This window comes from Ictalurus furcatus, chromosome 18, assembly GCF_023375685.1.
Source record: "Ictalurus furcatus strain D&B chromosome 18, Billie_1.0, whole genome shotgun sequence".
In the NCBI taxonomy this organism is placed as follows: Eukaryota; Metazoa; Chordata; class Actinopteri; order Siluriformes; family Ictaluridae; genus Ictalurus; species Ictalurus furcatus.
Window position 1 is genome coordinate 1,585,073 of NC_071272.1, and position 22,902 is coordinate 1,607,974.

The 22,902-nt window shown below is 42.0% G+C and overlaps 3 protein-coding genes across 9 annotated transcripts in view; all 3 read right to left on the reverse strand.

The window, feature by feature from the left end:
- ptpra (protein tyrosine phosphatase receptor type A) overlaps positions 1 to 751 on the reverse strand; it is a 35,828-nt gene extending 35,077 nt beyond the window's left edge. For 2 of the 5 annotated variants that reach the window (XM_053648673.1, XM_053648674.1), the window contains exon 1: positions 154 to 751. The gene's annotated coding sequence lies outside the window, so the exon portion shown is untranslated. The remainder of the gene's footprint in view (positions 1 to 153) is intronic. The other 3 variants (XM_053648672.1, XM_053648670.1, XM_053648671.1) reach the window with 2 other exon arrangements.
- A 174-nt stretch (positions 752 to 925) lies between these two features.
- idh3b (isocitrate dehydrogenase (NAD(+)) 3 non-catalytic subunit beta) lies at positions 926 to 11,905 on the reverse strand. 2 transcript variants are annotated; one of them, XM_053648397.1, is made up of 11 exons: positions 11,801 to 11,905; positions 10,600 to 10,773; positions 10,090 to 10,210; positions 9,680 to 9,740; positions 8,726 to 8,858; positions 7,536 to 7,669; positions 7,001 to 7,103; positions 6,726 to 6,872; positions 6,483 to 6,577; positions 6,104 to 6,164; positions 926 to 3,673 (listed from the first exon to the last, which is right to left on the reverse strand). In XM_053648397.1, the coding sequence occupies exons 1-11, from the start codon at positions 11,843 to 11,845 to the stop codon at positions 3,584 to 3,586; spliced, it is 1,164 nt and encodes a 387-aa protein (XP_053504372.1). In that variant the 5' UTR covers positions 11,846 to 11,905; the 3' UTR covers positions 926 to 3,583. The 2 variants fall into 2 exon arrangements, with proteins under 2 accessions (XP_053504372.1, XP_053504373.1); XM_053648398.1 differs by having other exon boundaries at positions 926 to 1,661; positions 11,801 to 11,904.
- A 749-nt stretch (positions 11,906 to 12,654) lies between these two features.
- Positions 12,655 to 22,371, reverse strand: p2rx4a (purinergic receptor P2X, ligand-gated ion channel, 4a). Of its 2 annotated transcripts, none has more exons than XM_053648399.1 (12): positions 21,882 to 22,371; positions 19,798 to 19,945; positions 17,911 to 17,982; positions 16,942 to 17,014; positions 15,547 to 15,643; positions 15,187 to 15,267; positions 14,956 to 15,097; positions 14,411 to 14,544; positions 14,201 to 14,294; positions 13,857 to 13,922; positions 13,073 to 13,168; positions 12,655 to 12,885 (listed from the first exon to the last, which is right to left on the reverse strand). In XM_053648399.1, exons 1-12 carry the CDS (start codon positions 22,007 to 22,009, stop codon positions 12,865 to 12,867), a joined length of 1,152 nt encoding a protein of 383 aa, XP_053504374.1. In that variant the 5' UTR covers positions 22,010 to 22,371; the 3' UTR covers positions 12,655 to 12,864. The 2 variants fall into 2 exon arrangements, with proteins under 2 accessions (XP_053504374.1, XP_053504375.1); XM_053648400.1 differs by lacking the exon at positions 21,882 to 22,371 and adding an exon at positions 20,324 to 21,481.
- Between the last annotated feature and the right edge of the window lie 531 nt (positions 22,372 to 22,902).

A 22,902-nucleotide genomic window follows, 5' to 3' on the forward strand; every position in this document is an offset into this window, starting at 1 on the left:
AGCGCGCGCGCTGTGGCCCCGCCCTCCATTAAAAGCTACGCTGTCTTTCCTCCCTAGCAGCGCGCTTTATTATTCCCCTCACACTGAACACATTTTCAGCTTTATTACCCTGAACTTCAGTTTATCAAGTTAATGTGATTTCAGAAAACTCACCTCACCGCCCTTTTCTCCACACACTGTAGATCTTTATTAGCTGCACTGAAGAGAGGGGGTTTGTGAAGTTGGTATCCAGCACTCGATGTCCCGGCCCCGGACTCCTCCTCACCCAGAGTGCCGAGGTTGCGCTGTACACGGCCCGCTCGGAACCTGCTTCAAAATTACATGTCCAAACAAGTCCCAAAGTGCCCTGTTTTTCGTCTTATTTCCTCCTCTCTTCCACCAGGATCCGTTTTCGTGCTCTCCGCAACGCCGGGTGCCTGTATCCCGCGTTTTACTCGCTGTATCCGGGCGCTGTCGTGCCGCCTCTCCTAGTCCGCCATGTTGCGCCTGGCCGATTGGAATGGGAAAGCAGATTTTCCCAGTGGCAAACCCCGCCTCCTTCCCAGCACAGACCACGCCCACGGGAGCCCATTCTTTTTTTTGGGGCTCGTCCCTGCGCTTACATCAAACCCCGCCCCCATATCGTTCACAGGTGTGTCGCGCCCTCTTGCGGCGACACTGCGCCTTGCATTAAATACACCTACTGTATGTGCATCATAAAACACACAGTCAGGTGTATAAACATTTGGGCATTGACAAAGTTATTGTTATTTCAGCCGTCTACCGCAGCATATTGGAACTGAAAGGGGATTACATATAAAATCTGCACTTTGTGCTCATATTCATTATTCAATTTCAACTCTAATATACTGTGGTACACACTATATAAAATAAATAGTCTTGAAATAATAATAATAAGAAGAAGAAGAAAAAGTCAGTGTTGGGCTTTATGAAAACAAAGGTCTTTAATATGGATCAATATGCATGTTGACATCTCCAATAATAATAATAATGCAATTCTGAGTTGCAGCAATTACATTTATTTATGTTCATTGATGAATAAGTAGTTAACAAACAAATAAATATAATATATAGTTCAATTTCAAATCCAAACTATTTCCTCTCATACAATTCAGTCTCGAAGATAAGGTGTTGAGGTGCCAGAACTGAGAGCCCCGTCAGGACACTACAGGTGTGATGAGGAGCAGAGCGCAGCTGATTGGTTAATACCGGTGTGGCGCAGTCAAGCTGGTACTGGATGCACATTTTTCATGCCATGTTTTTCACTTTCTGTAGCTTGCATTAGCTTGTGCTTATTCTCTCTAGCCAGCACATTTGTCTCATTCATCCTCTTAGCTAGTTAACAAGTTCAGGTGGGGTTTAAAGTAAAGATCCCTACTTTTTTTTTCGATCTAAACACGTTTACACATGAACATTTTCTACATTGATGTTATACTGTTTATGTACAATTCATAGCTTAATCCAGGAATATTTCATTCAGGAAAATGTAGAGTGCGCACACTTCTTACACAGTCATATTATCGGGGAATGCGTAGCGTCGCCAGCATTTTTGCAACCCCATCGGTAACGACACTGAAGCACGTTCACGCAGAAAGGTTGGAAATGACCGCTTGCGTGAACTCGGCGCTCGAAGCGTAGCCTCCCAGGTCTGCCGTGCGCACCTGTACCAAAGAAATAGACCGTTATTTTAGAAACAAACACAAACCCACACGTTTGGAGAGGAGGCTATCCAAATAATATTGACTTTTCCATGTCCCACGTTCTCAGTTGGTCTCGGGTTTCCTCGAAAGAACACGGCAGTAGGTGGATTGACTCTGCTAAAATACCAGGTGTCTATGAGTGTGGGTGTTTTCATAGCACCCCCGAGATGGACGCTCGTATTCTTGACTCGTTCCAAAACGTTCCCGAGAAATCCTGGCTCGTCCACGACCCGGATATATCCGAAACACACATTTTCCATCCATCTTCGGTAACCACTTTATCCTGGTAAGCGTCTTGAGAACATGCGAATCTCCACGCCGACTGCAACTCGAGCTCAGGATCGATGCTTCGGACAACGTCCAGCCGTTATTTACAAGAAGCACGTGGCTCTGCAACCTCTCTCGAAACATATCCGGTCTTCAGATATCCTATACATTTATACAGAGAGCACATCTTGCACTGTTTTTACGTCACCGTTTTATTAGCCAGTGTGAATTTACGCCGGTATAAATTGTATACCAAGAACTACGTGCTCCTGGGCATTGAGGACGGGTTTAAAGCCCGGAGTCATCTAAACGACTCGAAAGATTCATTTGGCGTCACACAGTAGAGAAATGCTTGACGAAACGTAGAGATGGGTTTTCGGTTTATAATGGAATAGGAAGTCCTTGGCATGCTCTGCATGAGTGTTTTCTCACACCTGGTGCAAGGCATGATGGGTTGGATAATTAGCAGTTGTGTGGACAGAGGCGTATGAAATGCGCAGGGTGGTGGTTAAGAATTTTTATAAGTGGTAGCTTCACAAACCCATTTCCCTAAACAACAACAACAACAACAACAACAACAAGAAGTGATACACAAAGGCCTGACAGGAATCAGGAGAGATGACGATTCTCTAGAAAATGCCCACATGACCACGTCATTTTCTAGAAAAGTCTTTATTTCAGCCAGGGTGCCAACACTTTTCTTTCTTTTTGTTGTTGTTTACAGAAGTATTTATTTGAAAAACAAGCAGTTCGATCATTAATAGTGATTTTAGAGGTGAAAGGAAACACTCTCTCTCCTCCCCGACTGCACATCGTTTTAAACAATAAAGCCACAACGCATGAAATGATGCGGTGTTGAGAATATTTCCTTAACCCTTTCCAGTACTGTTCAAAATCCGTCTACGTAAACATCCGTTTCTGTTTCGTTACATACTGGGGTACATACCGAGTAGTTTTTTTTGGTTGCTGCGGCTGAGAAATCAGTTTTAAAATGCCGAACGAGCTCCACTGACCCGTTAACCCACTTAGGCGACCTACAGTTTGTTCAAGCACAAAGAAAACAAGCTCACGGAGTTTTAGGGAATGCTAAACACTAGCAGATATTGATCAAATGAGTAGTACAGTGATACAAACATGACGGCATGACATGATACGTATAGGATTAACGTATAAGATGATGAAAGAAATACTGCCCCTGTGACCCAAACACTGAGCAGTCGGGTTAGAACATCCCGTGTCTAATGAAACGGCGGATATGAGAACTTCTAGTGTGAATAAACAGGACTAGAGACCCGTCCCTGATGCTTTGGATTTGGTGGGGAATATCAGGGTGCTATGGCAGAGGTGTTAAAAGTAAAAGAATGGACAAAAAAAAAGAAAACAGAGGCAAAGTAAAAAAAAAAAAAGGAAAAACAAAATAAAACACACCACAACAACAACATTAAACATTACAGTAGAATAAAAAATAAAAAAAATCAGAGGAAAAACTGCCAGTAATACGGACAAAGTCCGCTCTCAATCACTGACAGCAGCAGAGCAAGCGATGGAAATGGTAAGGGCAGAAGGGGTGGAAAACGGGGGGGGGAGGGGCTAGGGGGAGTGGCCTACTAGGGTCCTTAGTGCACAGGCCGGTGACGAAGGTTGCCCACGATGGCACGGACAAAATCACCCGTAGTGCTGTAACCGCCGAGGTCTCGCGTCCGCACCTGAGACACACACACACACACACACACACACACACACACACACACACACGAGGAAGAGATTTCAATGTCTAATACTACAACCAAGCAGATGCGTGGAGTGCTTTTGGAGCGATCGCTTACACAGATCGGATTCAGACTGCACCGTTACACAATCGTGAGCGTGCAGGAAAAGGAAACGCAAAACGCGAGAAGTTAAAAAGTAATTACGTTAGTAGTTATTAACACGGTCGTGTCCAGGCCCGGATAGTTTTCATGCTTATTCATATCTGTACTATAATTATTCAACGACACCCTCTCGGAAGACCGAATCCATAACGACGTAACGGACTCCTCGCGTTCACGGTCACGACGCACTTCCGTTCTGAAATGCTTCGACTTTCCGACGCCGTCCTTTACCTTCGTCAGTACAGCGAGACAGCGACGTGTGTCCTTCAGGTTTCTTTAACGCCGCGTGATGATGATAATTAGCGTCTGCCGAAAGCTAGTTAAGGACGGAAATGTTTCTGAGACAAGTGAAGACATATTCTGAGCACTGCTGCGTCCCTCTGCGTCGTGTCTTCAATAGCGTCCCGACGCGGGAGCAGTATTAAAAAGAACAAAAGGCGCGTTTGTCCGTATACGACCTACCACTGCTGAAATATTTACTCCTGTTGAGTCGGATTTGTCACTAAATGCACAAACTTCTCATTTCTTCGCACGGAACCTCTTCTTGCATTGACGCATCTATTTTCACTCCAGCTAACGGTCTCCAAGATTCCCACAATGCCGTTGGACTACCTGCTACCTAAAGAGGTCAGAGCGTTTTCGCCGTTCTCGTCTGTACACTCTGCTCAGACAGATCCGGTTCCAAAGCGTTAACTGTCACGCCAAAACCGTGTCGACGCCACCGAAGATATGCTAACTAGCCACACCTCTGCCATAACTCAGCACAACTGCATCATACACAGATCAGCCATAACATTAAAACCACCGACAGGTGACTTGAATAACATTGATTAACTTGTTAAAAAGGCACCTGTCAGGGGGTGGGGTATATTTATTAGGCAGGAAGTGAACAGTCAGTTCTCGAAGTTCACGCGCTGGAAGCAGGAAAAATGGGCGAGCGTAAGGATCCCAGTGACTCCGACAAGGGCCAGATTGTGATGGCTAGACGACTGGGTCGGAGCGTCTCCAAAACAGAGGGTCTTGTGCGGTGTTCCCGTTATGCAGTGGTTACTACCTACCAGAAGTGGTCCAAGGAAGGACAGCCGGTGAACCCGCGACAGGGCGCCCAAGGCTCATCGATACACGTGGAGCGCGAAGGCTAGCCCGTCTGGTCCGATCCCACAGAAGAGCTACTGAAGCACAAACTTCTGAAAAAGTTCACGCTGGTTAAGACAGAAAGGTGTCAGAACACACAGTGCATCACAACCTGCTGCGTTTGGGGCTGCGCAGTCGCAGACCGGTGTCAGCGTGCCCATGCTGACCCCCTATCCACCGCCAAAATGGGCACATGAGCATCAGAACTGGACCACGGAGCGGAAAAAAAAAAAAACGTTTCCGTTGTCCTTGTTCTCCACGTGCTAGCTTTTCCGTCTAAGGCCTATCGCAGGGACACAAGGCGCAAGGCAACAATACGTCGTGGATGGGATGTCGCGGATTGAGATCTCATTCGTACCACGTGTATCATATACGTTCAGCAGAGAACATCCTCTCAGTTAGAACTTGAAGCGGTCCTAAAGCACCGGACACAAGGTTGGAATACACCCTGGATGGCCTGCGAGTCCATTGCAGGGCATCTGGCATGTGTGTGTGTGTGTGTGTGTGTGTGTGTGTGTGTGTGTGTGTGTGTGTGTGTGTGTGTGTGTGTGTACGCATGTGTCCACCTAGGAAACCCACACAGACATGGTGAGAACACGTAAAACAGACAGCAACACTGAATCCAGGCATCTGGAGTAATTCCCCCTAAACCCACGGTCACACACACATCATACCACCACATACATTTACACGTCTCATGCTCGTTAGTTCTTTTCCAGGCCCAAAAGTCCACGTCCAAGAACGGTTTTATTTAAACCACTTATCGACATCTATATTTTATTTCCCAAGCAAGATTTATGCACGTACAGGATTGCACTAATGGAGTCGGGCATTCATGGTTGAGAGACCAGGACAAGCAACACTGCATGAGGCGAGTACATGCAAAATCCGGTCTCAAAGGCAGAAGTGTGCACAGGATTGTTTTTAATCCTAATTCCACCAACGCCGAAGGAATTCCGACCAAGACTGTGTTCACCTCTCTATTATTACACAGTTTGCATAATAACTAGCGACCGAGTGAAAATGTTTTATTCATTTATTTAAAAACAGATCTTGGTTGTGGACTTTTAGATCCTGCTATACATATGTACACACACACACACACACACACAAATACCAAATGCTTCTTACCTTGCCCTGTTTTATAACCCTTTTAACAGCTTCAGACACCATGTTAGAGTGATATTCCAGACTGAAACAAAGAGTTCACGAACAAAACACGTTATGATTTCCATGCGTTTTATAAAGCCGCAACACTCCACCACCAAAACACGAGAGGTCAACAGTGGGATGCATTCGATTAAAGCTATTTCAACCGGTTTATCCATTTGCATAATGCACAGCGAAGCATTTCAAAACCTGGTTTTTCCAGTTCTGAGCCTGTCTTATTTGTGCAATTTTGGTTCAGTTCAATTCACGCAATTGTTTGCATGTATAGGTGTTCATTGACACACCTGTACATGGGGGTGTATACGGTGTTGGGTGTGATGCAGGGAGGTGATGAACTTACTTGAGATGCCTCAGCATGTTAGCAGCACTGAGAAGCATAGCAGTAGGATTAGCAATGTTCCTCCCAACAGCCTGAGCAAAAGGGTGCCTCGCCCCCTGGTGGAGAGACAATGAAACAGAAATGATGTTTCTCGGAAACGTACGTTTCATCTGTAAAAGCGATTAAAACTTTAACACACATGAGATAGACACAATATGTGATTTTCAGGGTCACTTGTTTTCACAGCGATCTAAAAACACTGACCGTCTCAAACACAGCATATTCAGCACTGTAGCTCTCTCCTGGCACCACACCAGCTCCGCCCACCAAACCTGCGGCCAAGTTATCGATGATGTTGCCGTAAAGGTTAGGCATCACCAGGACATCAAACTGGTATGGGTTCTGGACCAGCTAAACGGTAACGCAAAGCACACAGCTTGTAAATGGAGATTGAACTTTGCATGGAATTAACCGGTGAAAGGAAAGGTTTATAAATGAAAAGTTTAGAACTAAAAGGTGAGTTCGGTTAGTCGCAGCACCTGCATGCAGCAGTTGTCAATGATAATGGTCTCGTATTTGATCTTGGGATACAACTCAGCCACCTCAGCACAGCTCTGCAGGAAGAGCCCGTCAGCCAACTTCCTGTTCGGGCCGGTGGGGGAAACAAAAAAAAGAAAAAAGTTCTTACTCTCTTATACAGAGACAAACACACCTGTACACACACTTTGTTTACAAATTTAAGATGATCTCAAGACCCAAGTGAACCTAAGCCATCTCTTCGTTCTCTCCTGAACATCGTCATTAGTTTAAGACAGTGAGCAGAAAATGGCTTTTAAAACGACATAAGCATTGCTTCAGGATCAAGGCCACTTAATGACCTTTTCAAAACTGCTGGTAACAACAAACAACAATTTCCATGCAGAAGGACCTCCACAGTTAAATCGACTATATTTAAAGAAGAAAAAAAAAAGGAAATAAATAGCAACATGTGACGTAGTGTGAATGCCTCATTAAAGAGACTGGTACTAGATTTAAAACCAGGTCCGATAGTATATACACAGTATCATGGCTCACATGATGTTGGCCTTGTGCACGGCTGTGACTTTGTTCCGGCCCTTCTTGGTGGCGTAGTCAAAGGCAAACTTGGCAATGCGGCGTGACTTCACTCTCGTGATGATCTTCAAACACTCCACCACTCCGGTCACACTCTACAGCACACAAAACAAATCCTTACTATAATGGGGTTTTTATTATTATTATTATTATTATTATTATATATATACATACATACACATACATACACATTTGATTGGGCAGAAAACAAGAATAAAAATAAGAAAGCCACTAGTTTTCCTCACAGAAACACTCTTCAAACTAGCGGTAACAGTCAGACCCAGTTTTTCCTAATCTGACCACACATCCTTCTAACTGCACGTTGGTTTATAAAGGGAACAAACTCTACAATTTTAACTGTACATACACTATACAGCATATATGTGTAGAACATATATTCATTATATAGGCCACTAAAACAGCCCATCGGGTCAACAAACCACAATTAGAGGTCGACCGATGGTGGATTTTACCGATATCGATAATTAAGTCGGGCGGTACCTACCTGCCGATAACCGATTAATCAACCGATGGTTTTTAAAATTGATACTGAATGAAAATGTAACACTCAAAGTAAAATACTGCTGAACTTTATTACGAAAATAAACATTACTGACTGCACCATGAAAGTGTACTGTATTTTGTTAAATAAATATATAAATATTAACATATATTAACTATTAATAAATATTAAAGTGAAACAAAAAGATACGCAACCAGAGTGAACCCGTAAAGTAACACTCCAAGTAACAAATTAAAACAGAGACATCCAAATTGAATATAAAACACTGCAAATAACACAACAAAACTTGCCAGCGATAGTTTTTATTTCGCCTCTAGAGGCCGCTCACGCACTGTATAATGACAGCGGGCCCTGGCCAGCCGCTCCCGCTTCACATAAAAACAAACCGAAAGAGTTAAGAGTGGGTATAATTTTTGACTAGTTAGTGACAAGGGTTAAGAAAACACGTCAATATGTCCCAGACAGCTCCTCTCAGCTTCAAAAATTCTAGAAATATAAATAAATTTGTACAATATAATATGAGAGTATTATATAGGAGTATGAGAGTATGAGTATGAGAGAGAGAGCGCTGACGAGAGCGCACGAGAGAGAGAGAACGAGAGAGAGCACGAGAGAGACAAAGAGAGACCTCATGCTCCAGTGAGCTGTATTCGCCCTCAGTCTGCTCGCGGATGATCACCAGGTCCAGGTTGTTGTGGCGTGTGCTGTAACCCGGCAGGCTGTTCACATGAACCACATTAGCAAACAGGTCCAGCTTCCTCCTGTCATCAGAAACAGAAAGACACACACACACACACACACACACACACACACACTCAGGAGCCAAAATATATCTCGCAACACAGTGTAACCAGACATCTTTTCTAGTTACCCCTGAACTATCGGTCAGCTGCTACTTAAACAGTTTCAAAGCATCACTGCAAAATTTTCATTTCAGCTGAAAGTTATCAGTGTTGAAATTTTGGTGCAACATTAATAAATGTAGTTGATATTAATTATATTATATATAATAATAATAATAATAATAGTGTGATTAAGGTGTGTACATGTCTGTAACGCACGTGGATAATGCGACTAAAACAGGAATACTCCACACGTCTTAATTTGTGTTTACTTCGAGTATGACTTTAATCAGATTAAGGTCATCAGAAATCGCGGTTTACATGCTAGTTTCTTAATCAGAATATCGTCTTAATCAGGTTAATATCGGATTATAATGTTGTCCATGTAAACGTACTGATCGTCTTTGGACTGTGGGAGGAAACCGGAGTACCCGGAGGAATCCACCAAAGCACGGGGAGAGCATGCAAACTCGGCGCGCACAGGGATTCGAAAAACCGAGGCGAACAGGCGAACTACTAAGCCGCCATATACAGTAATCATGTTCGAGTGAAATTAAACTGTTGCATAAAATTGCCGGGTTTTGTAAATCTGAAACAACACGGTCTGTCTTGTTTCTTTCATCTTTTATTTGATGCTCTAAAGTCACGACAGTTGAACACGCTCATTTTTTTTAACTCCTGTCTTCTTGCTACTCATCTGTAGTAGTGCTACCGTGTTTGTGTTGTGAATGAAGTCGGACCTTAGTCTCATCTCATAGGAAGCCAGCTCTCCTTTGTACTCCATCGGTGTGTGGATCTTCCCTACGTCCAGAAAACAAACAAACAAACAAACACACTAATCTTTATCAACCCTTATTAGTGAAACTGTTGAACTATGATAATGATTAAACATAGCATTTGTGCAAATGTATAAAGATTATGATTCTTTTGCTGAACAGGAGCGAATTTCAGTGCAGTTTCCATATATTTTTCTTTTCCTTTTCAATCTAGAAGTGATGAAGATGAGGTTGATGGTAAGGTTCATGCGTTTCTAGATCTTCACCGATCATTCCAAACGTACCTTCGAATTAGGAAACCTGTGATACGTTGCTATTCGATTCATTTGACATAACCGTCAGCGTGTTCGCGATTTATAAGCATTCGGCTTTACCTTTGATGGCCACTCTGTTGGTCTTCATGGAGGTCAGCACTTGGTCCAGCTTCTCCTCGCTCGCCATGTTCTGCACCTCACTCAGGTGGAATTCCTCAAACTCCACAGGTATGTCGGCAGCCTGCAGGCAGGGGGAGAGGGAGAGGGATGGAAACTGCTGAAATGCAATCATTTAAGTCTCTAAAACGAGTCTCTAGGAACGGTTTACGTCAGGGGAATCTAAAGTCAGCCAAACTGGAAGATCATCGAAGGAAACAGCACGTCATTCTTAGTCTTCGGTGGCTGGATCAGAGTAGAAATACACGTTTCTCTACCTCTGTACTGGCGTAGCATTATGTTAACATTATAACGTTTTCAGATTTCCTTCTTCACAACTTATCCTGTCACAGGCCTCCTCAAGACTCTGGTCTAGACAAGAGTTTTGGAAACTGGAACTACTGGGATTAAAAAGCTTCTGCTGCTTTAATATAACGTCACCGTTCTGCTCATGTGGAAAAGCTTTACATTTACCTTGAACACTTCTTTCACAGCCATCATGAGTTCAGGTCCGACTCCGTCTCCCGGCACCATCGTGACCTTGAAGGTGCTGTCGGCCCGCGCCGGTGGAGTCTCTGAAGCATTCTGATTGGCCGAGAGGCTCAGCGAGCGCGCACACAGCGGCTTTATGGCAGCACCAGTCAGGCCCTGTGGACGGGTCAAACAGGAAACGGTCAGCAGCGGTCAAAAGGTCACCTAACCATCTATGCTCACGGGACAAACCTTTATATGCACGTGGACCAGTCTTAATTCTGTAAGAAAGTGTTGCGTTAGTGAGCTGTTTCATGCAGAATCTAAATGTCTGTCGATATTGCTGTATTCTGTATTTATGTTTGATAGGTATGTACATTATATAATATAGCCAACCATTATTACTATTGTTTAGTTGTTCCACAAGGTGGCAGCAGTGACCCAAGTCCGTTGATTCTCAAGGTAGTCCAAGAAAAAAGCGGAATAAACGGAAGAGACGGAAACGAGTGCAGGTTCGAAAGTATCCGCATTTGTATAATTCTAGCCTTAAAGAGTATAAGGATTTGTATATGGGTGCTAATCGCGCGAGAGATTGCCCAAGCATTCTTCTTCGTGTTGTTGTGATTCGTCTTCGTTGTCGTCTTTCACAGCAGAAGACCTGCTTTACTGCTCTCTACTGACTCTTGTAGGCCAGGTGCGGTAGTGCAAGTTGTTGTAATGCGCATGCGTCGACCGCCTGCGTACGCGTATATGTCAAATGGAGTACTTTGAAAGGCTATGCGTACGACTGTGCGCACACGCTAGCGTACGCGTAAAAAATGAATGCGGATAATTCTTCAGTGCACTGAAAAGTTGATGATCAGGGAAGAGACGCCCTTATCAAGTCCTAACATTAGCCACTAAAGAAGACGTTCACACACAAAATTGACAAGCTCTACAGGATATTAATATTCAATATTCAAAAAGACAATATTCTCTTAACATGTCCGGCTTTTTAACACAATAGCTGAAGACATTTAGTCCAACCTGGCTTACCATCTAACATTATCTAGCACGTTATGCTAGCTGCTGAGGGACCGTTAGTTTTTCCTACACATACTGCACTGAACTTGCATGGACATCTTTTGTGTTTAATTAAGTTCAACCTCCTCACCTTAAAGGGACGGTTCTGTATTTAGTATCAAATAATCGGCCTGACACTCACCTTGGCCAATGATACAAGGCTTCCCCTCAAGACGGCGGCCATCATGAAAGAAAAACGTCTAGATGCTGTGTGGTAATCATGCAAAAATGTGTTGTTTTCCCACCCGTTTTCGAGAATAGCCACGCCCACAGGCTTGTTGGGGGGGAAAAAAAGTCACTCCTCTTCTTCATCGGTTCATCAAACAAAAGCGTGTAGGGTTCTCTGCCGCCCCCGCGCGCCACCAAGCATCAGGACATGGCTTTTTTTTTCTTTTCTTTTCTTTTTTTTTTAAAATGACTGTATTTCCCTGTTGCACTGCATTCCACTTCCCTTGAATCAGTGTGTAGAAATCATAGCCCTAGGCCATTCTTGTAGGCTTGGCTGTAATAAGAGAGTGGCTTTCACTTAAAAATCACTGTTTCAAACATGATCAAAAGTTTGCTTGTCCAAATATGTAAAAAAAAAAAAAAAAGGCACTTATTTTTTTTCACGACTGTATATTCTTCCCCGTTCGCCACAAGCACTTCAATGGAGTCATGAGGGGAAGTGCTGAGAATGAAATGAAAGCCCATGTCCAAGTCACGTAGTGACACTTCCATAAAGAAACTACTGAGGTGAAAGTGTGTTTTCTATGCTCGTCGTTCAGCTTTTTTTGTTCAGAATAGTTAGGTTCGGTTATCTTCAAGGATGAATTGATGATCGATGTAAATAAATAAATAAATAAATAAATAAATCACAGTTTTCCTCATTCTAAGGCACGTTTGGAATGATAATTACAGGTCTAGAAACACTTTTAAAAACATTTCAGACTGGCATCTTTAACATTTCTAGACTGAGCGGGAAAAAGAACAAAGCACGGAAACTGCACTGAAATATACAGTATATAAATACATTTTTTATTAAAGATTTACTCAATTGATCAACATTAATTACAAAAACTTGACAGTTAACCGAGTGAGCTTGTTCACAGTCAATTTAATTGGTGCAGGAAAGTATCAAAAATGTTTCACACGGTAATCAAGGTACATATGTTAACACGATTCAATGAGCATCCAGCAAATCTTCATGTTCAGAGAGCAGAGCTTCTACGGGACGTCACTGGACAACTAACACACAAAGAAAGAAATGCATTAATTGAGCATTTGTACTGACCGGGTCGTATGAATGCTGGTTAAACATACTGCTAGAAGATTCCTTCAAGTCCCCAGTGTAAACTATGTTTAGTAATGTAATGCAGTGCGTGATGTCTGCACAGATTTAAAGAGCTTAAGAAATGAAAAAAAAAATACTCACCATCTCATAGTCATTGATATATGTGTATTTCTGTTCTCTGTAAAAGTGTCTTTTTTGCATGCAAGTCAGAGTAATCCAGTCACACACCACATTCACCTGGAAAACCATAAAGTTTTTCAAACTTCCAGGATGAACTTCATAACCTGAATTGGGCTGCAGTGATAGGCTAAGACAACAGTACATACAGAATTACACACAAATTGCTTCTTTTTTATTTATTTATTTATTTTTTTTAAGGACTTCTACTCAATATTGGTTAATAACCAAGAGACCAAGTGTAGCTCAAATAGGAGAAGCTGTTCATAGAACAACCATAGCCTGGACACGCCACAAAGCGGGGCTTTATGGAAACGTTGTGAGACATATTAAATCCCATTCGGCATTTGCCAAAAGGCGTGTTGAGACTCGGCAAACATGTGGGAAAGGGCTCTCTGGTCTGATGAGCAGAACGGCACAGAATCCTTTGTTTGGCAGAAACCCAATGTTGCTCATCACCTTGATAACAACTTCCCCGAAGTGAAGCATGGTGGTGGGAGCATCAGAGAGTTAGCCTTGGGCCCTTGATTACTTCCTTGCCTAATGCCGTCCCTATCCAAATCGCAGACTTTCGGTGGAATACTTACACAAAGCGCTTTAATCGCACTAAGAATTCGTCCTGGGTCAGCATTCTTACTCTTTCAAATTTTTCACAACTATTGCGCAATATGTTTCGAGACGAGGTGGGCCTAAATCGTGACTTTCCCCTTCTTAGCTCCCTCTTTTAATCAATACATAAAGCACTTACCAGGCCAAGTAGTGCCAAGCCAGCCCCGATGTTGAGCAACGTTGGGATGATGTTGAATTTCCCTGCCTGTGTAATCAACAAACGGCAATCAATTTGACATTTACGGCATTTGGTAGACGCCCTTATCCAGAGCGGCTTACACGTCTCATTTTTTTTAAAAAATACAACAACCGAGCAGTTGAGGGTTAAGCGCCTTGCTCAAAGGCCCAGCAGGTTCAGCTTAGTGGTGCTGGGATTTGAACTCATGACATTCCAATGTCTTAACCCCTGAGCTACCACTGCTCGCACCATTTTAAATCATTAACACACGGATTGTTTTAGTAGACCTGAAGACAAAGACTCACAGTTCCGAAGACCATAACATCGAAGCGGATGCCGTAGCCTTTGATTAACGTCCTGGTCTCCTGATCGTCTGCGTTTTTGTAATATTTTGAAAACCTGTCATTTTGACATGCACATCAAAAGAGAAACGTAGCAGAAGACGCAGTTACAATCAATGGGCAATCCATCCCAGAGATACATTTCTGTACCTCTATTAATTTATTATAGCCAACCTGAAGTTGTATCCTGGGGCAACGTTGTCGGGATCCTTATTATCTAATCTACGGAATGCATATTGAGGCACACACGACTTCTCAGACAAGTCCAGATCACAGTCCCAGCGGATGTGCACTCCCATCACTCCCCCCTGTGGACCGAGTTGAATTAGTGTATGTCCACAAGTAATTCATTCATGTCTGCAGTCGTTTTCTGCTCTTCTGTATCATTTTATATTATACGATTGAAAAATTCTGGAGTTTCCAAAGTCAGTTTTTACTTTTTAATATCTGAAAAGATACAGCCAAGGCTGACCTGATCTTTGGAAAATGTGCCTCTCTGTTAAGCATAAATAACCCCCCCCACCCACACACACACCCCAGTCAACTGAATTGGTACAACCCATCATTGTATAGCTCCTTTATAAAGAGGTTGTTTTTTTTCCCCCTATTCAGTTTAAATTTAGTACAATTTTGTTTTTAAAACCTTTACGACGGAACTATTTCATTTTATTTTCTCATAATATTTCCTAAAACAAAATAGCCTGTATTAGTTCTTCTACCTGAACTGCCATGTTCTGGAAATCCTCATTGGCTTCCGACACGATGTCTCCGAGTCTAAAGATCGGGCAGTCTGGATCCGTTTTACGGTTAAACACACACTGCGACAAGTAGGTGCTGTTTACATGGGGCAGTATGTTTCGCCTGTAGTAAAGAAAAATAATAATAATAATAATAATGATAGAATATTGTTCATGTTGTAGTATCGTATTGCATGTAAAGAGTCAACTTACTTGTTGAAATTGAATTTGGGGTATCGGATGTTGTTCTTTATAAGGACGGTGAAGTTTTCTGCTTCCGCTAGCATTGGAGGTCTAAGGGACAAAAAAATAAATAAAATTGATTTGAAATCTGTTCCCATATTCACAAACAGTCAAGTCTCTCAGTCATTCATCAAAAATCTTTGATGAGACAAATCCGGAAAAAAAAATAAATAAAAAAAATAGTGAACTCACTCTAATCAAGCAATGACGCGTTATAACTGTAACCAAAGTAAATATACCCAAACAAATCACATAACACGTGCTTTCCTGTTACTTGGAAATGACAATAACAAAAACAAACAAATAATAAATAAAATAATAGGAATTTACTTCGGAGGGTTGTTGTTTTTCTCCAGAGGACACCAGGCGAACACCTCACACGTCTTCTCTGACTCTGAAAAGTTCACACACCTGCCTGTCTGCACACCTTAAAGTCATAAAAAATATATATATTATTGTATAAACTGCAACAATACACCGTTAACTGCGCATAATATTGCGCTACAATAACGCTACAACACAAATTGTGTTAATATTTTTAATACAGATAGAAAACAAAAGGTTAAATCTGTAACCGTTGTTCCATCATTGAGTGAAGGATGTCAAGGTGGATTCCTCTGGAAGCAGTAAAGTATTCCTGTTTGTTCGTTTACTTGCAGCCAAGTCGTCTCCTCGTGACCGAGACCCCATGTGGATAGCCCTTAGCCTATATGTGCGTAAACTCGTCCTCTGGCCATCCCTATCAACCCAGCGTGATCAAGGAGGCCTAGTGGCCCTATACTCCGTCGCAGAACCACGGGTACATTCTTATCCTTATGTCCTACTTCATATTTCCAGACCAGCAGAGCAGTTTTCTTTGGAACTGATGGAGGCTGTACAGGTGCATCTCAAAAAAATGTGAATATCATGGAAAAGTACATTTTCTCCCCCATAATTTAATTCAAAAAGTGGAACTTTCATATATTCTAGATTCATTACATATAAAATGAAATATTTCAAGCCTTTTTTTTTTTTGTTTTGTTTTAATCTCGATGATTACGGCTTACAGCTCACGGAGATCAAAAGATCCAGTATCTCAAAAATATTCGAATAAAGAATTCATAATACAGAAATGCCGAGCTGAGAAGAGCTCTAAACAGCTAATTAACTCAAAACACCTGCGAAGGTTTCCTGAGGCTTTAATCTCTCAGTCTGGTTCAGTACACAACCACAATCAATCACGGGGAAGATGAAAGTAAATGTTGCATTTCATTTGGAAATCAAGGTCCCAGAGTCTAGAGGAAGAGTGGAGATATCGGTCTAATAGGTAGGGAACTTTTACGACAGAAGATGTGCATGAAATGAAACGAAAGCCATTTTAAGGAAGCTGCATGGCTATCGTTTCATTGTTGTCCAACGCGCTGCAGATGGAACTGTATTACAAAGAGAGACGGCACTTCAGTCGGTAGAACCAGCTAGCATGGACTTCCACGTTTAGTGGTGCCCTTCTCTGCATTTCTGTTCCTGCTGCAACTATGTGGTGAAGTTGCTTACTTTTTACTTTCTTAGGGCTACGCAACCTACTGCGACCAGGCAACATCAGAGGAAGAATAACGAATAGTCAGCAGTATTTACATAGTAGAACGGACGTTTTATCGGTTGCCCACATGATCACGGTCATGAGGTGACAACAAGAAGAAAAAGGATTTTCCATGTAATCTCCCTGTACTCAGGGCTGGAATTTACCATTTCGGCGACTGTCATGAAATCCTCTCTTACAGTCTGGATCCGAGACGCATGACGTTTCAGGTCCAGGATTCTATAAGAGACAATATGTAGAATGATTAGTTTTAACAAAGCCTACAGATCAAGTTTAATATGACTAAATCTTGAAATGTTCTGCCTTGCGACGAACGTGCAATGATTTCATATCTACTGAGCGATACATAACGTATCATTTAAAATATCCGAGAACAGAGCTATGATTTTCATTGGAACTGTGGACTAATGTTAGCGTTATCATTCGCATGATCGTTTATTACCATCGCTTTAGAATGGCCTCTGTCTAAAACTTGCCATAACATGCCCTTAACATTTTTCTGAAAATCACGTGATTTTCATCAATACCAGATTTCATTTGTAAACGTTTCCTACGAATGATTTTCGAAATAAATTCGGTCTTATGTCGCCTCGCTGTACGTTTCCACTCTCACACCTAAGGGCAGATTTGACTACATGTTTCCAGACAGTGGGCGGAGGACTCCAGAGGAAACCCACACGGACACCGGGAACACGCACAGATACTCTACGCAGATAGTACCCCAAGTTCAGGATCAAACTGTGGACGCTGGAGCTGTGAGGAAGCAACACTACTTGCAGCACCACGGTGTCGATCATACATAGATTTTCCCCTATGAATATAACTTGCTAGAATCAGTGTGAGAGACTAGCATGCAAGCAGCCTCTACCCACGAAGTCTCACTTCCTGTCTGACAAGAAATGAGGAGATAAGCCGAGTCTACCAACATGCACAGTACAGACCAATCTCCGCTCACCATTTGCTAAGTCCTGCTAAAAGACAAGAAGCACACAGCCATGCACAAATACAACTGGAAGTTAAGTGAAGACTATGTTATTATGTTAGATATTATATTAGTATGAATACTGTACGGCATTATCACAGGGTGTATATCAGCGATCAGGAAAAAGACCTACCTCAGCACATTGGGACTGTGTTTGGTTTGGTGTGATGTTCAGGTTTGTCAACACAAAGAATGAGTTCTCCTCCTGACACACACACACACACACACACACACACACACACACACACACACAAATCCTAATTCATTCATTGTCGAGCAAAATCTATCTGGATATTGGCTCAAAGCGGTCTCTTTAAAGAAACAAAAATTCAATAAACATAAACCCATTAGAAGACAAACCAAGAGGTACAATGGTTTTTACTTCCTTTTGTTATCTATAACAAGACAGGCAATCTGTAGTGGCACACACTAGTGGTAGCAGTAGGACGCAAAGAAAACGAATCAAATGAAACCACTTAACGCGCCAAGAGATTAGATTAGATTAGATTAGATATACTGTATAGTTGACACTTACACTCAAGTTATTTTTTCTTTAATGAATTCAGTATTCGAATTTTCTTCATTCTGAAATATGAACGTAGCAGTTGCGAGTGACTTGGCATTAAACGTACGGATAAGATTTTGTGCCAGAGAGAAATCGTACTGGAAGAACAAAATGGTATTGCTTTTCATTAACGACACGCAAAAACCATGCCACTACAAAAACAAATAAATCAATACATCCCAAAACATTTGATTAAGAATTAACTGCTGAACTTGAGTCAGAAGTGAACGTAATAGCCTGTCGAGTTATAAGAGAAACGCAGTGAAAGTTTTGCCTTTCAGTGTAGCACGTCGTCCACGATACAAATTAAACACAATACCATTTGTGTATTTATGGGGGTCCCCCCCCCACGACCACCACCAGTGTGAACCTTCTCCGTACACATGAAGCTAAACTCATCGAAACATTGAAATGATCTAATCGTGAAGTTAAACACCTGAAATAAACATTCAGATGCTTTCAAACTCAAGCCCAACACCACACTCAAGCCCAAGTTCTGCAGTTCACACAGATCCATCAGTGAGCGTATGTGCTACCACGGCCCGACTTTACAAAAGGGACAGGAAAGAGAATTGTTTCTTAGATGCGTCACAATTTTTCTCTTGCACTGATGCACAAATTTCCAGAATTGGATTTTAAATGAATGACTTTCAGGATAAATCTTTTGAACACTTATGAAAAGTACATTATGCTTAGTGCTTTTTATGATAGATAAGACTGAATATTACATTTCAGAAGCCGAATAATAATTATAATAATAATAAATAAGGGGTCATACTGAAGAAATCCTAACATCGCCTAGAGAAAATCAAAGAAATCGAACACAGAGAATCCATTTGAAGCACCCTGAATCAAATCCATTCCCACGCCTTCATCCTGCATTCCAATGCTGTTTTACAAACGCATCCTCCTTGTCAGATACCCAACACTTTAAAGAAATGATTCATTATCAACAATGTAATAAGTAAGGAAATACCCTAAGCTGACGGTACGTAGGACAGTAGAGCAACAGCACACAAGTATTGTCTGAGCACGGTGAAACAACAAGCTTCACCATCAGTCTGTCCAAAGGTAAATGCTGAACTTCCTTTGAAGAACCCAGAATGAACCAATTAGGCTTGTTTAAATAATAATAAACATTAGATTTTCCTATGTTCAAACTGCTTTTACGTAACCAGCTAATTATCTGTACATGAAAACCAACGTAATCTCGGTACAGCGCTCTGCTTGGTGGTTAACGCATAGACAGGTTAGCAAGCTGGAAAGGAAAACCAGATATTTAACGCTACTACGTCATCACTTCGACTCCACTCGTCACGCCGTTAATGGGAGATTGACGAGGGAGGCTGAAAACAGTATTGGAACACAGGTCTTTGTTTGACCATAATCCAAGTTGTTTTGCTCGATTCCGATCGCTCTCCACGGTACCTTATCTTTCTTAGAACAATGGACTACCTGAGGGGGCACAATGTAGTCGGCCTCGTCCCAAACCCGCAGGCCCAAGTCCGTCGTGTTGGTCAGCGCTAGACCTTTCACCTTGATCGTGACTGAGCTGATGACGGAGTCAGTGTCCTGGTAGCCTTTCTTCAGAATACACACATATCTGTGCAAAGATATTTATTTCAGCAGGCAGACGTTAGAAATGCGTTTATGATTAAAAAAAAAAAAAAAAAACAACGAACATTTTAAATACACAATTGAATCAAATCTAAACAGTTAGTTTGGCTTACGTTATATCAGCTTACATTTTGGATAGATAGATAGATATATAGATAGATAGATAGATAATTACAGACATTACACGTGACATTACAGGCACACTTATCTGTAAGTATAGTTTGTGCAAGTATAGTCTATGTGTAAGCATTCTTTGCCACTTTTTCTGTCTTTTGGAATATTTTTTTTCCCCCACATACTAAATGCAAAACATTCACCTACTGTACACCTGAGAATTGCTGCTTGCTCTGCATTCTTTGTTTACCTGTATCTCGAGGCTGGAATTGCAAGAAATCCCATGGAAAGAAAGTGAGTGTTCGGCTTCTGAATAAAAGTAACAACTGCCCTTTATCATCCTTTGCAATGTAAGGTCTCTGACCAAGAACACGGAGGAGTTCTTAGAGGTGACGACTGTACAGGGGGATATACAAATAGTCATCTAATACTCACTCCGACTTGGAAACAATCAGAGCTTCATGTTCTTTGATTTCTTCAGGACCTTTTACACCATCCTGCCTCTCCGACTCGGTGCATTCCAGGTTAATGTCTCCTGGATCATGGACTATCTGACTGACAGACACAGAACTGTGTGTCAGAAATGTCTATTCACTTGAGCACTTCAGTGAACCATGCTGTCTCCCGTTCTCTTCATTCTGTATACATTGGACTTCTAGTACAAAACCAGCTACTGCCACCTGCAGAAATGACGACTCCTCCGTTGTAGGGTGCATCCGCAAAATGAAGATGAATCGGAGCACAAGAAACTGGAGGAGGACTTTTGTCTTGTGGTGCAGGGAAAATCACCTGCAGCTTGACAAATATGGCAGATTTCCCGCATGCTAAGGAGCCCGTCAAACCAGTTGCGATCCGGGGGGAGGAAGTGGAGATGGTGCCGTCCTACAAGTACCTGGGGATCTACCCGAACAAAAGACTGGACTGAACTGACAACAAGTTTTCTTTCTAAGGAGGTTGAGGTCTTTCATCATGTGCAGCAGGCTATGGCCTGTGGCATGCATGTGGTCTGCTTTGGAGGCAGCATCACTGCAGGGGACACCAAGCACCTCAGTAAAAACTTGTTTTTCCCCCTCCCATGACCTTCAGGAAACGCAGATGATACAACTTCCTGTTCCCTTGGAATAGTCCAGATATTTCATAGGGGTCAATGTGCTCAGGTATCAGGACTGAACGAATGTTGTGGGGCTAAAACTGGGCTGCAGGGGCTTTTGCAGTGGGGTTGTAGTAGCTAGGTCTGATTAACCACGCCCCCAGGGAAATGTGCTCCCAATCACTGATCACCATTGTTTGTCCCACGTGTGCACTCACTAAACTCTCTTCTCTCTTATTACATAAGCGAGTTCATTTCATCAGTAGCGGTTTCCTTCCTGTCTATTTAACGACTACGGTTCATTTTCGTCTGTAGAAGATATAGTATTTTGTATATGCGTAAAATAAATAAATAAATAAAGGTTAGTTTTGCATTACATGTATTCATTTAGCCGACGCTTTTATCCAAAGCGACTTACAAATGAGAAATAAGTTTCCTTCTTTAAGAAAGAAATGATAATATATCAATTCCTAGTCTGACAAAAAAAACAAAAACAACCCATATTCTATTTTATTCTCTTCTATTCGGCACTAAAGCTTGTTCCAGGGAAAGATTCAAAGCTTCGAGTGTGTCGAAAACAGCGACATCTGGTGGTTAGTAATAAATAAATAAACAAATAAAGCATCCAGAAGCTTCTCAAAAGCATGTGGACGCTGGTTTGTAATTTGATGTAAATGATCATTAATAACATACACCGAGATTATAAAATGACACTTACCCTACGATATATGCTATAACCAGAGCCTGGCACAGGCGGTTAATAGCTCCCACTTTCTTACTCTGGATCACTAAGAATTTAGGCGTGGAATAGTCGAAGAAACACCTGATGACTGAGGAGCACCCCATGCTGTTTCTCTTTCAAACGCTTTCCAGGTAAATTAGCTGAAAATCGCCTTGTGACGCGCACAATTCCTTCTTCTTGCTTTCGCGAAAATAAAGTCACATGTTTTAGTAACTAATTAACACAAAGAGCACTAAAAACTCCGACCAGTCAAACATGCTGCTGAGCTCTGATTGTCCCGACTGGGATAACTTCCTTTATACAAGGTTACTTTCGGTTTCGATGATGGAGGTAAAGAGAGTTCAAGAGAAAATGCGATACATTTGAAACATTGTGATTTTTAATGCTTCATTCGTTTTAAGTTGTTTGTAGTACGTGACTGGGGAAATGAAGCCTCATAAAGCACTGAAGTTTTCCCCTGATTGTCCCAGGAAAAGATTCAAAGGTTCGAGTGGGTCTAAAACAGCGCCATCTGGTGGTTAGTAATAAATAAACAAATAAAGCAGCCAAAAGCTTCTCAAAGCCTGTGGATGAAGCTATGTCGGATGAAGCAGACACCATACACTCCATAATTCCCAACATTTGTTCTGTGCACAAATAAAAGCCTAACACGTGTGTGTGTGTGTGTGTGTGTTGTATTTCACCCTCTGATCAATTAATTTACCTATTAAAGTGCACCTATTATGGTTTTTCAAATATTACAGTTCATGTCGTGTGTTGTAGAGCTGTTTGTGAATGTAAAAAGTCTGCAAAGTTTCAAAAATCAAAGCGCACGACAAACAGACTTTGACCTATTATGAGTAGCCGAAACAAGTGGTCAATCATTCCAGACTTACTTCCTGTACAAACCTACATCGGCGGCTCGCTGACAGCGGTAGACCAATCACAACAGACTGGGACGTCTGACCAATCAGAGCAAATTATGCTCTCTGAAAGGAGGAGTTTAGAACGAATCCTT

Coding starts and splice junctions, on each gene's coding strand:
- p2rx4a (XM_053648399.1), bottom strand. CDS start 22,009: ATGGGGTGCTCCTCAGTCATCAGGTGTTTCTTCGACTATTCCACGCCT. Junction 15,644..16,941: donor TCATGACAGTCGCCGAAATG/GTAAATTCCAGC, acceptor TATGACTTTAAG/GTGTGCAGACAGGCAGGTGT. Junction 15,268..15,546: donor AAAAACAACAACCCTCCGAA/GTAAATTCCTAT, acceptor TTTGTCCCTTAG/ACCTCCAATGCTAGCGGAAG.
- idh3b (XM_053648397.1), bottom strand. CDS start 11,845: ATGATGGCCGCCGTCTTGAGGGGAAGCCTTGTATCATTGGCCAAG. Junction 8,859..9,679: donor TCCTATGAGATGAGACTAAG/GTCCGACTTCAT, acceptor TTCTGATGACAG/GAGGAAGCTGGACCTGTTTG. Junction 6,165..6,482: donor AACATGCTGAGGCATCTCAA/GTAAGTTCATCA, acceptor TCTTTGTTTCAG/TCTGGAATATCACTCTAACA.